This window comes from Netta rufina, assembly GCF_964035555.1.
Source record: "Netta rufina genome assembly, chromosome: 1".
In the NCBI taxonomy this organism is placed as follows: domain Eukaryota; kingdom Metazoa; phylum Chordata; class Aves; order Anseriformes; family Anatidae; genus Netta; species Netta rufina.
The window spans coordinates 25,858,562-25,871,004 of record NC_140123.1 but is presented as its reverse complement, the minus strand read 5'-3'; the positions used below and the strand labels follow the sequence as shown (position 1 = coordinate 25,871,004).

General features: G+C 39.1%; 2 protein-coding genes across 10 annotated transcripts in view; one reads left to right on the top strand and one right to left on the bottom strand.

Annotated features, from left to right (window-relative positions):
* The window catches only part of SUPT20H (SPT20 homolog, SAGA complex component), a 34,348-nt gene extending 32,511 nt beyond the window's left edge, over nt 1-1,837 (top strand). For 7 of the 8 annotated variants that reach the window (XM_084293834.1, XM_084293833.1, XM_084293831.1 and 4 more), the window contains 2 exons: nt 91-196; nt 1,674-1,837. In XM_084293834.1, coding sequence (XP_084149960.1) covers nt 91-196; nt 1,674-1,777 — 210 coding nt within the window. In that variant the 3' untranslated portion in view covers nt 1,778-1,837. The remainder of the gene's footprint in view (nt 1-90; nt 197-1,673) is intronic. The other variant, XM_084293829.1, reaches the window with a different exon arrangement.
* On the bottom strand, nt 231-12,392 carry EXOSC8 (exosome component 8). Of its 2 annotated transcripts, XM_084293907.1 has the most exons (12): nt 12,356-12,392; nt 10,464-10,500; nt 9,456-9,519; nt 8,285-8,358; nt 7,652-7,697; nt 6,594-6,699; nt 6,461-6,506; nt 6,120-6,216; nt 4,963-5,083; nt 2,763-2,869; nt 2,230-2,352; nt 231-879 (listed from the first exon to the last, which is right to left on the bottom strand). In XM_084293907.1, exons 1-11 carry the CDS (start codon nt 12,370-12,372, stop codon nt 2,237-2,239), a joined length of 831 nt encoding a protein of 276 aa, XP_084150033.1. In that variant the 5' UTR covers nt 12,373-12,392; the 3' UTR covers nt 231-879; nt 2,230-2,236. The 2 variants fall into 2 exon arrangements, with proteins under 2 accessions (XP_084150033.1, XP_084150032.1); XM_084293906.1 differs by lacking the exon at nt 231-879 and having other exon boundaries at nt 2,206-2,352.
* Between the last annotated feature and the right edge of the window lie 51 nt (nt 12,393-12,443).

Genomic DNA, 12,443 nt, shown 5'->3' with positions numbered 1-12,443 from the left:
TGGCACTTCAGAAGCTTGTCGTCACACTGGCTTTACTTATTTACTGGTACTGAGTTTGGTAATAAGGATCAAGCTTTTCATTTTTGCTAGGGGTCTGACCAAGGTCCATCCAATCAAGATCAGGCATTATCTGCCCAACAAGCTGCTGTTATTAACCTGACTGGAGTAGGGAATTTTATGCAACCTCAAGCCACAGGTATGTGCTTGCTGAGCCTCCTTTTGTATTTAAGTGTGTATGTTGATAAATTCACACTGAAATGAAGTTTGGTCTTAGAGAAGTCTTACAGAACAACTTGCTATTTATTATCAGCACATGAATTTTACAAGAAATACTGGACTTCCACTACCAACGCATGCACTTCTCTGCTTTGTTTGGCAGTTAAGTGTAATAAATTGGTTGTATCACATGAATAAGCCACATTTGATACAATAAAAAAAATATAGGAAAATTCCATGCCAGGCTTCATTGAAGAATGTTTCTTTAACTGTGTGCTTAACATCCAGTATGAGAAACCTGTTTGTGTCTCCACAAGCACTTCATAATCTAATTATGTTATAACTAACCAAGTATGTATATCATGTATATTTTATTCTGCACTGTTTCCAATTTTACTTAAACTAATTCTGTTGATCCTCCCTTTATGTTACACTCTATTCCTATGTCTTCCTTTCCCAACCCTGACAAACTCAACCTGACCTCTTTGACCTGCCTGCTTTCCCCTTCTCCTTTCTTAGTGTTGTCTCAGCTTGGCTCTGCCGTGAACAGACCTGGGCAAAGCCTTCCTCAGCAGAGACTCCAGCTCTCTTCTGCCTTACAACAGCAACAACAAGCCTTGCAGCAGCAGCAGCAACAGATACAAGTAATCCAGCAACTTCACTCTGTTTAAAAAAAAAAAAAAAAAAAAAAGAAAGAAAAAATACGATTCTCAGCTCCAAAACAAAGAATTTCCTTTTTTTGTTAAACTGTCTTTACAGTCTGAAATTAAAAAAAAAAAAAAAAATGAATTCAGACAAACTATCGTGAAAGACTTGAAATGTGTAGTTCTCTCAGCTTGGAGCACTGCCTTTATTTTTATTCATTTAAGCCATCCACCTTCCTGATTTGCTAACATTCAAGGAGTGCTTGTGGCACATTACTAAATGAGCTCTGCCAGGTGCCATTAGGCTTGCAAAAGAAAGACACTTGAAGCACCTGTAAGTTCCAGTGTAGCACAGCTACAGTCAGTATGTACATCTCTGATAAAGCATTCCTTTAGCATTCTGTTATTCAGATGCTTTATGAAAATATTTAAATACTTTTAGCACACGGTCTCCTTGTGATACACAAAGAAAACACCACATACACAGGAAAGGTACGATGCTAAAAATGTACCACATCACCAAACGTTCACTGAAGTTGCTGAGTTACTGCAGTTACTGCAATGGAGAGAAAGGGCAAAGAAATAGCTGTCTGAGAACGTGTACAATGTTAGATATGCCCTTAGCAGGCTTCTGTGCCACTGGTGCTGCTTGACTGTACTCATTGCCCCAGTACATGATGTATTCCTTTTGTTAACCTAGTGCCTCCTCAGTTTTGTTTTTTTTCCACCTTCCTGTCATTCTTTCTGATGTGAAACATAGCTTTATAGCTAACACTAACAAGCTTTTTTTCTCCCCCTTCTCCTTCGTGGCAGCAGTTGCGATTCTTGCAGCATCAAATGGCTATGGCAGCAGCAGCAGCAGCACAAGCAGCTCACCTGCGACATCAACAGCATTCAGGCAGCCACTCAAAAAGTAAAAGGAAAAGAGGCACACCAGTCCCTCCAAAATCCTGAGACTTGCTTTTTTTTTCCTCTATAAAAATGATTCAGAGGTGATTTTTTTTTCCAGTTCAAAAAGGAGAAAGCTTAAAACAAATCAGTGTTTTATATTACTGGTGGGAAACCGACCTTTTGACCTTACACTGAAATAAACTGTTTTTGGAAGCTACCCCTATATAACGTGGCAACTTCATTGATAAAGCAGCTAGGGTCCGGTTTCCTTTTAAGTCACTTAATTTTTTAACAGAATGTTTTATCTTGTATTTTTTACCATTCAGCAGCATTGTACATAGTATAAGGGTGGAAAACATTTTAGAAAAAAAATGAACTTTGTAAATGTAGTATTGGTATTTGTTTATTTAGTATAAAAAGGTTTGTGAACACTGTAACAAATACAATTTTTACAAATCCACTTTTGAAAAGATCTTGCCTTTTGTTCAGTTGGGCTTTATGCTTTTTGTTACTTTGTCTATCAGCTTCTTTACTTCTTTGTGTCTTGTGATGGCTCTGGTGATACAGTCCTGAAGCTTGGCACCTGTCAGAGGACTTCCACCTAAGAATTGAAAGGAACAACTTGAATTTCCACTTATGCTTCAATTAAGTATCCTTAAATGTGTTTTCTAAGTCAGAGTATTAATACAGTAATTCTCTCAACTTTCGCCTGAAGAAAACATACAGCTTCTTCAAATATAGCCTCAGGCACAGAAGACAAACACACCAGACCTAAACAGTAGACACGCTCAAGATTTGTTGTTTGCTATGTGTAGGGTAAGCTATGACATCAGTCATGCCACCTCTTTCAAAGTGAATTTCAAGAGTAAGTGATTTAATCAGTACTTAACCCATCTGTTATCATAAAGCACACACATTTTACAAAAAAAAAAAAATGGGGGGGTATATAACATATAGGTCAAGAAGAGACCATCCTCTTCATAGGTTCCTATGCAATGAGCTTGGAAGTACCTGGCTTATGGACGGAACAGAGTCTATCTTCTTCATCAGTTACAACAGTTACTGTTCCAGTTGCTAAGTCTTCTTCTTCAGCAGTTGGATCAACTATGAGTAACGTGCTTTTGAAAGAAAAATATATGCAGACGTTAGTACATGATGTTCCATTAACATGGCTGCAAAATACATTTTCTAATTAATTTTAATGTAGTATTATAAAATAATTCTAGATTGATTTAGTGTTCAAACTCATCTGTTGTTTTTTCCCCACCACGTACTAGTTTAAAAAAAAAGAGAAATAGTGTATACATCTGTTAAAATACCAGCTGTCAAAATACATCTATATGTGCAAGTTTTATAGACCTGTAGTATTGCAGAAGAATACTGTTAAAACTGTTATTTGTAGTATGCAACCACTTATTTCATAGTTTAGCAAAGACAACGTTTTTACATGTAGCCTTCACTAATCTATACCAGACCTTAAGGTAAAATACATTTCTAATGGTAAATTCACCAAAGTGGCTCTCAGTTGCTTGTCAGAGAGCTCTAACATCACTCAGACAGTGAATAGTTCAAAAATGGTTACTGAGTTCCTTAAGAAAACCAAAATAAGCTGTCAAATACGTCAGACAATGCAGATCATTAAAGGAGAAAATATTAGTTTTCAAGTTAAAAATTGAGCAAACCAATGAAAAGAAGGGTATCAACTAAAAGACAGCTTTGCACAATAAGAGCTTGAACTTAAAAAGCCAAACAACGACACGTTAGCCTTAGGTTTCTTTCAAAAACAAACAAACAAAATGGTAGTACAAACATTTTGCTTCTGAGTTATGATATAGCCAAACAAACTATACCCGAAGTTTTTATGAAGCCTCAGTTTACATGGGTTAACTACGTTTTGTGTGAGAGTTTGATGTAATCAACTTCAACCTACCAGCTACAGTGCACCTAAACTGAATGATTATGGCAAGTTTTGGGGGAATAGCAGTAAGGCTGAATGCCCGTTAAATAATTGGAAGAATTTTTTGATTTGAGCTCATGCAGTGCATAATTTTTAAAAAGGATTTTCTGGGTAATTTACACTTGAACCAACAGTTTCAGATTGCTCTTTCAGAGCTACAGTTTAATAAAAATATCAGTCCTTAGCTATGCTACTCAAAAATGCTACTTTTTTATTCTACCCACACACACTGAGCAGCATCGGTCTTGTGCAGCATGACAAAGGAAACCTGTACTCACCGAGAGTTGGATGCATCAGACCTGGCTCCTATTTATCTACAGGAGCCATGCTGTGGAGCTCCACAGTGCTCTGCACCAGCATGCCTGTAACTTTCTGCTTTGATTAATTTGGTAATCACCTGGTCAGCATTGGAGCTTAGCACTCCCCTCACCCCATCCCATCCCATGAATCCAAGGGCCTATCAGTAATTTCTGTGACTACAGATAAATGTGCCATAAATGCCTGACCTCTCTAAATGTTTAAATGGATTGAAAGCACAGTAAATATCGTATTTTTGATTCTCTACTTTTCTTCTATGCAGCAACAGAACACTTAATTAACATACTTACACTAATGAAGAGCCAATAAACAATTTCAGGTGAGGAGTCAAGTTACCAGATGGGATTATTTTGACTTCTCATAATCAGATTCTTTACCTACAGGAACAATGACTTAAGAGTGCTGGTCATACTTCATCTTGGGTAATTATGTTTTAATTTATCCAGAGGTTTTGTTGTTCTGAGTGGACCAGTACTTTTTACTTCATCTGTTGACTAAACCCTTCATATAATCAGTTCAAAAAACTACCATCTTTTATATCAGCTACGTACATAAACTTTTAAAAGATGAACTCTGTTAGTACCATTATTTCGTCTAGAGGCTACTGCATAAACATAAATCAATACCTTTTCCAAAACCTTCAACGCTAGAGTACTTTTATGCCTGTCCTTTAGGCTGGGAAACAGCTCTGCTTTAAGTCACAGGAGGAAGTTGGACAGTTGGAAGTTGCTGCATACTCATCCATACTGCAGAACTACAAATCAGTTCAGCAAGACACGCCTTGGATATAAGAGATAGCAAAACAGCACTGCCTGAACCCTCGTGTCCTTCACCAGCAGCGGATAAGTGCAGAAACACCAGTAGCATCCTCATGTTTTCACTATTTCTTTTAGATTCACACTTGTTTTCGTAAGTACAAAACAGTTAGGAACTTACTCATCAAATATAGCAAAGGAGGTGGCAACTGGATACTTTCTGATAACCAGGGGATTCTTCTGTTTTAAATTAACTTCCGACAAACCAGTTTCTTCATTTATAGTAACAGATGGCAACTGGACTGAAGAGGTGAAAAAATTACAATAGAATAGTATTAAACACTGCTACTTTCAGTAGGCCTAAAGATGTCCTAGACCGCTGAAATATTCAAGCTGTCCTTTTACCATATTGGAAAGCAGATGAGAATGGGATTTTGGTTATATTAACAGTGTTCCATTTTTTTGAATTCAAGCAACCTGTTTAGCTTAAAACTACCTATTCAAGTAACTATTTCGCTTTTCTCTTGAAAGTAACATTCCTCCCTAGCATTTTCTGCTTCCAAAATACCATACATACAATTACAACACCTTTAGTCTCAAATTGAACAAAAAACATTTTTTCCCCAAAAAATGCCTACAGGACATGTAAAACCAAATATATACATACAGTCTCATCTCATGTATTTTATACATCTGTAGAAAAAGTACAATCCAATCTTAAGGTAACTCTCACTCTAACAACCCAGTAATGGAGACGGGGAAATCAAGAGCAAATTAGCTATGGGAATTCAAAGGCAAGCAATTCAACGCTTAGAAAAGGAAGCCTTCCTCTAACTCTTTATGCTGTCTCCTACATGCATATATAACCCACACCTTGTGAATAATCATATCTATATAGCATGCATGAAAATGATTCTTTCAAACTATAACACATGAAGCTACAAACATTGTGTTTTGACAAAATAAGCTAAGCTCCCAACAGCTTGTTCTGCCTACGCAACACAGATGAACAAGGTAAGGTGCTCTACTAGACATTAAAGTTGTTTGTGACCTCTACTGAAAGATTCTGATTTCTGAGACAGAAAAACACTCAGAATGGCTATTAATCTTACAAGACAGCGATAATATGCATACAAAAAGATCTTACTGCCCAGCTGTTACATATCTATGGAATCTTTCCCATCAGTTCCACTCTGTATTCCCAATTTAGTAATTTAGATGACAGAAAAAAGCAGACTTAAGGAACTGTGAGGCAGTTATTTTCCCTCATGATTAAAAACTAACATATTTCTCCAAGCAACAGCAATCAGAGTGTTTCTTACTCTAGAGAAGACTTACCATTTTTTAATGCTGCTAACAAAGCAAAGACACTGGCATCCAAGATGTTTCCATCGTAGTCCAGACATATGATGTCACAGTATAACACCCAAGCAAGCTATCAAAAAAGGTTTGCACATGTGAGTTATTACAGCAGCTAAGCAGACGGTGCAATATCTAAGAGAACACTGGCCACACGAACAAAGATGCTTCTTTCATAAGAACAAAATTTTACGCTCTAGACCTAAACCAAGCTATGTAAATTGGAAAAAAAAAAAAAAAAAAGTCCAATACCTTCTTTAAAGTCTTACCACCATGATCTTGCTAGTATGTATTTATATACAACTTAAGATACAACTTACCTTGCCATTTGCAATGCACAGATCTTCTTTCGCTATTATCTGTGAACTAAAATAAAACGAGAAAGTAAAACAGCAAATAGAAAATTGTCTTTCAGAGTTGTTTGTGGTGTAAACACAGTAAGAAGGTCCTTACTTTTCAATCACATCGGCAATGAACTGGCTTGCTGCTTGAGCCTCTTCGCCAGGAGGTCCAGAGCGAAACCTTGTTGAACAGAGGGATGGCAGTTCTACATTTGGAACTACGTAACAAAAATCATCAGTTATAAACTAAAGAAATCATGGCATGGGAAATCGAAAATAAGATAATATGCACTTTTAATACCATTTTACGTACTTCAAACGAAAAGCAAGACCAAGAATTCTTCAGTCAAGCCTTCCTACTTCACCCCTCAAAAACAGTTACTTATGAATGAGTTTGTACTCAAGAGCTTGTAGAAGTCTGTACTTGGAAAAGGTATGTTCCACAGAAAAGCAAATACTTGTACTTAACCGTTTTCTGTTTGGATTCCTTCTGTGAGTATCGTGACCTCACACACTCTTCCCTAAGTGTTAAGCATTCTTAACTAGCTCAAGGAACAGCACCATTTTCATCCCACTGCCTGACCTTACTGGTATGCTATCTGCTTTTCATCAACCATTAAAACTTGATGCTTTAGACTGGAAGCAAAAACATGCATAAACTTTTGTGGAAAAAAAAATCCACATATAAAAAGGGGATTTCACATGAGCTCTCTGTTCCGCTGAATGGTTTTATTTCACAAGAAACTGCACAGGAGTGAGGATGTTGGGATTTCTACAGTTCCCTGAGAAACAAGCAGTTTGTGTAGCCTTTTTTGTCTATTGGGACTTCAAGACAAAAGTTAACATGCCTTTGCACAACCTTGCATGGCCCAATCTTACAGATGAACTACCTTTCTCCCCTTAACAAACATCCCTCGCTGAGGGTTTATTTTTATCCCGGTCTGGAAGCAGGAATGAGAAAGTAGCTTTGCATAGAAAACTCACAAGCAGAGCAGGGGAATTCTGAAATTTCTGAATTAACATGTCCCAAATGTCAATTTGAAAACTGATTTTACGGAAAGTAATACAGTTTCACCCGATTTCTTTCCGTTAATGAGGCCTTCACAGCACACTTCATCTTTACTTTTAGCTGAAGCACTAAAAAAATACTATTAAGAACAAAAAGCTTACCAATATATCCTTTATTAGCAGAATCTACTGCAGGTGCAGCAAGTTCCTGGAGTAAAAAAGGAAGAAATGAAGAGCTTAATTTTGTTCAAAAATATTTCCAGCTATTCTAAGTGTTAAGTGTCATTTTCTTGCCAGATATCATTACAGTTTGATTTAAAAGAGCTATTTTTCATCAGTCAGTTGCAAGTTCATGGGTAACAAACTGTATTTTGCCAATGGGAAAACTTCTCACTGCATGCAGGGGTGTGAAGTGATTTATCTCAGGGTTCGCGGCAGGCCACCAGTAAAGCTGAGGCAACAAGGCACTTCACAGTCCAGCCAACTAATTACCAACCCACTTATTGATCAGTCTCCAGAAACTCTTCAATTACTGTTATTTCTAGATAATAAAAGCTCTGTATTTTTGTGCATATCTTTCGCCATACACAGTACACACCACAAAAATACACATTCTCAGAATGTACAAGCAGCACTAGACAATGAAATAATAATATCTTTGACACCTGAAAGTAACTCATAAAATAATGTAATTGGATCTGACTGGCATATTATTGTAAGTCGGCAGGAGATGCATTCTACAGACAAATAAACAAATTCAGCTAACAGCCAAGTTAAAATCAAAACCAACCATACCGCCTTAACTCCACAAATTACTGTCGTATTTCCCAATTTCACCAGGGCAGACCCGTCCGCAGTTGTAATTGAACCTGAAGAGAGAAAGTGCTGTTCAGTAAAATCTTTCATTCAAAGGACCTTAATTAACATCCACCTTCATAAAGTGCTTAATCTCCGTCATTTTAAACTAAACACAGGCTAAACAAAGTTGATGAATCAAGGATGGGAACAGATCCCCTCTCTCTATCAAACAGTCAGAACACTGGATTATTAGCATCCTTAAAATTCAAGCTAAGGATTGCTGAATCCATTATCCAAAATATACTGCTAGCATTTTCTCCCAAAATGTTACAGAATAAGCCTGCCTCACTATTACCTTGACCAATTTTTTTCATGTACAACAGATTGTGTTTTGTACATTGATGCAAATTTGAACTAATAATATTCTTTACATTAATAGCAGTCAATGCTCTACTAGATGAAAATGTACCTTTTACCACACAAGCAGGTAAACCAGCTCTAGATCACAGATCCTATCGACGGAAAATTTTTAAACCAGTAATCAGGGATGGTTATCACAAGATGACTTTTTGAGTGACTTACAGCAAGCCCTCATGAAAAGGCAACACTGTACAATGGAAAAGATCTGCAGTGTTTGTTTCAGCAATAACCAGCAACCATTCCATGGTGGCATGTGCTAATCTATGTATTTTTTTTTCAGAAATCACAGCAAGGTCTAAGAAAGGTAGTTAAAGACTACTGCTCACTGCACATAAGGCATCTTGCCTCTACTTGAGCCAGCTGCTCATCGAGCTTAGAACAAAGCGCGGGCCAGGAGTCAGCACCTTTCAAGATGCCAGGGATCAGCTGTGCACTTATCAGTATGTGGATAGATGCTGCCTTCAGCATCCAGAACGTAAAGCTTCTGGTCTTAGAAGGAGCCACACTTCTAAGACCACCTAAATTTTGCTGTGCGTACCAGCCCGGGGCAGGACCAGAGAAAAATGCTCAAAAATATTACTGTACCACGCATTCTTTTTAATGTTTGTTGGAACTATAAATAAAAATGCTTCCTCTTCCTTGTTTCAAAATTCAAGCACCAAGAAAAGTGATAAGCAAGTCATTAAGGGTACTGGCTATTGCAATGAGAGACTAATAATACCCACATTATCATTATTATTCCACTTACCTATGTTGACAGTGGTTGCCCGGAATTCACCTAGTTCCCTCCCATCAGGTCGACAGTTCTCTTTCTACATAGAAATTACAAATTTCAAGTTAGAAAACATATTCTTATCAAATAACACACCAGACATATTTTATCAAATAACACATTGGTAAGTTTATATAAAAAGCATTCTCCATTTTGGTGGAAATACACAGCTACAAAATTGCTAGGAAAAGCCTGATCACGTTCCAGACAGTTTTTCATCAATAGATGCCCTGTTTGTGATTGCAGGATCAGCATTTTTTTATTTATTGTAACTTATTTAGAAAATAAATATAACAATAGATTGATTGTCTGTCCCAAGGATAAGTACTACAGGCTAGATTCAGAAAACGAACATTAGAGTGAACCAAAATGAAACAAAACAAAAAACACCTCTAAATATTGTCAGTCAGAAGCTGTTCAGCAGAACCCAAACCTTAAGTTAGAAGCAACACCAATTTGTTATCACGTTAGATCTGAACTATTATTCATCACAATTTCAAGCTTCTCAAAATCAAAACTTTTGGTTCAATTACAAGAACTGAAACTGACAGAAGTAATGCCGTATTCGTTTCCAAATCAATAGTATTTTAGTGTAAAGCATACAGAAAAAAAGAGGCTCTCCTTCACAGTTACAGTGAGCACAGTTAGTAGCAATATTTTTTATTACTTTTAGTAGCAACTGAATGCCAAGTCGCTTTGCACTAGACACAAGCCTGCAGCACCACCTTGGTCAAATTTAACTCAGACTCATTTTGAGGCCAACAAAAGCATTTTCACATCTGGAGTTAAACAGGAACACAACCTGCCACAGAATCAATGACAGGGACAGGAGGAAAAACAAGTTCTGAAGAGCTACAAGCATTTTTCCTCAACTTAGTGAGTTGTTTTTCCCTTACAGTTTCAAGTTTTCATGCAAATTAAAAAAGCTTGAGTACACAAGAATTGCTTCCAACCAATTTATAAACGACATCATGTTTTACTCACCAAAAATCTTCTATAGTATTCCAACGGTTCCACTGTCCTACAATAAATAAGAAAGGATATTTACACACAAGCTTCCAAGGAGAGCAAAAAGAAAAAGCAAGTGCTATCCTACAATAACAAATAATCTAAGAATCAAGATGGCTTGCAAAGCTGCTTAGTAATACGAAATAAGAATACGAAAAACTTGGAAACTCTAGACTGATCTAAGAAACAGTAAAGATGAAGAAACAAACTTTTTTTGTCATACATTTTCCAAAATACTTCTTCACAAGGAATCTGCATGCACATACACCTAGCACAAGCTACCAGCTTTCACCTCAATAATATTAACTAAATGCCTATTAATTTTAAGGTCAAAGTGAATGTTTACTGAGGAAACAATATAGATTTTTTTTGAAGAGTTGCAGAAAGGGTAATTTTATTACAGTATCTGTAATATTTGGTAGCTCAATGACTGCATTCAGATGCAAAAAAAAAAAAAAAAACAAACAACACTTTACATGAAATATTACATTTTTTAGAATCTTCAGGAAAAAATAAAAATTGTGAGAAATGCTTTATGCTTCAGTTGAGAAATAACTGATGTTTATTATTACTCAGATACTGCCAACATAGTTTGTGCATTGGGATTTTAAGCACAGAACATTAAGGTTGAAAGAAGTGTTGTTTCATATGTGTTGTTTTAGTATTTGAGCAATGCTTTCACATGTTTAGAATCACAGAATCATTCAAAAGACCTCCAAGATCATCTGGTCCAACCATCCCCTGCCACCACTGTCATCCACTAACCCATGTCCCCAAGCACCACGTCCAACCTCTCCTTGAACACCCCCAGGGACGGTGACTCCACCACCTCCCCGGGCAACCCGTCCCAGTGCCTGACTGCTCTTTCTGAGCAGAAATGTCTCCTCATTGCCAGCCTGAACCTCCCCTGGCACAACTTGAGGCCACTCCCCCTAGTCCTATCACTGGTTACCTGTGAGCAGAGGCCGACCCCCAGCTCCCCACACCTTCCTTTCAGGCAGTTGTAGAGAGTAATGGGGTCTCCCCTGAGCTTCCTCTTCCCCAGACCAAACACCCCCAGCTCCCTCAGCCGCTCCTCACAGGACTTGTGCTCCAGGCCCTTCACCAGCTTCGTAGCCCTGCTCCGGACATGCTCCAGGGCCTCGATGTCCTTCTTGTACTGAGTGACCCAACACAGTACTTGAGATGTGGCCTCAGCAGAGCAGAGTACAGGGGGTCGATCACCTCCCTGCTCCTGCTGGCCATACTATTCCTGATACAAGCCAGGACGCCATTGGCCTTCTTGGCCACCTGGCCACACTGCTGGCTCATATTCAGGCAAGCACCAGCCAAAACCCCAGATCCTTTTCCTCTGCACAGCTTTGGAGCCACTCTGTGCCAAGCCTGCAGCGCTGCATGGAGTTGTTGTGAGCGAAGTGCAGGGCCCCGCACTCAGCCATGTTGAGATGCAGGCACTGACAGCGGCGCTGTTACACACACAAACAGAGACACAGACACAGAGACAGACACATAGACACACACACGCGTTTTATAACGTGTACATAGCACAAAATAAGGGGGCTCCGGAGCAGCACGCGTATCCCCACGGAAGCCGGCACACGGAGTCCCCGCTTCTCCTGGGGGCTCCTCCGCTCCCACCCCCAGCCCCGGTAGAAGGGTCCAGCACCCCTCCGCACCCACCCACCACAACCACTCGCGACACCCCGTTTCCCGATCACTCGCGACACCCCATTTCACGCAGCAGGCAGAGCCCACGGTCCCAAGACGAGGCGAGAAGCCGGGGGCTCCCCCGATCCGCCTGCAACCCCCGGCAGCCATCCCCTGGCAGGGCAGAGCCGCAAGGGGCCGCCCCAGCGCCCCGCGCTTACTTGAACGCCGTCGCCATGCCGCTGCCTTTCCCCTCGTTTCTCCTCCCTTCCCCGGGTGTGGTTCCGGGGTTGCAGCGCCCAGAAGCCT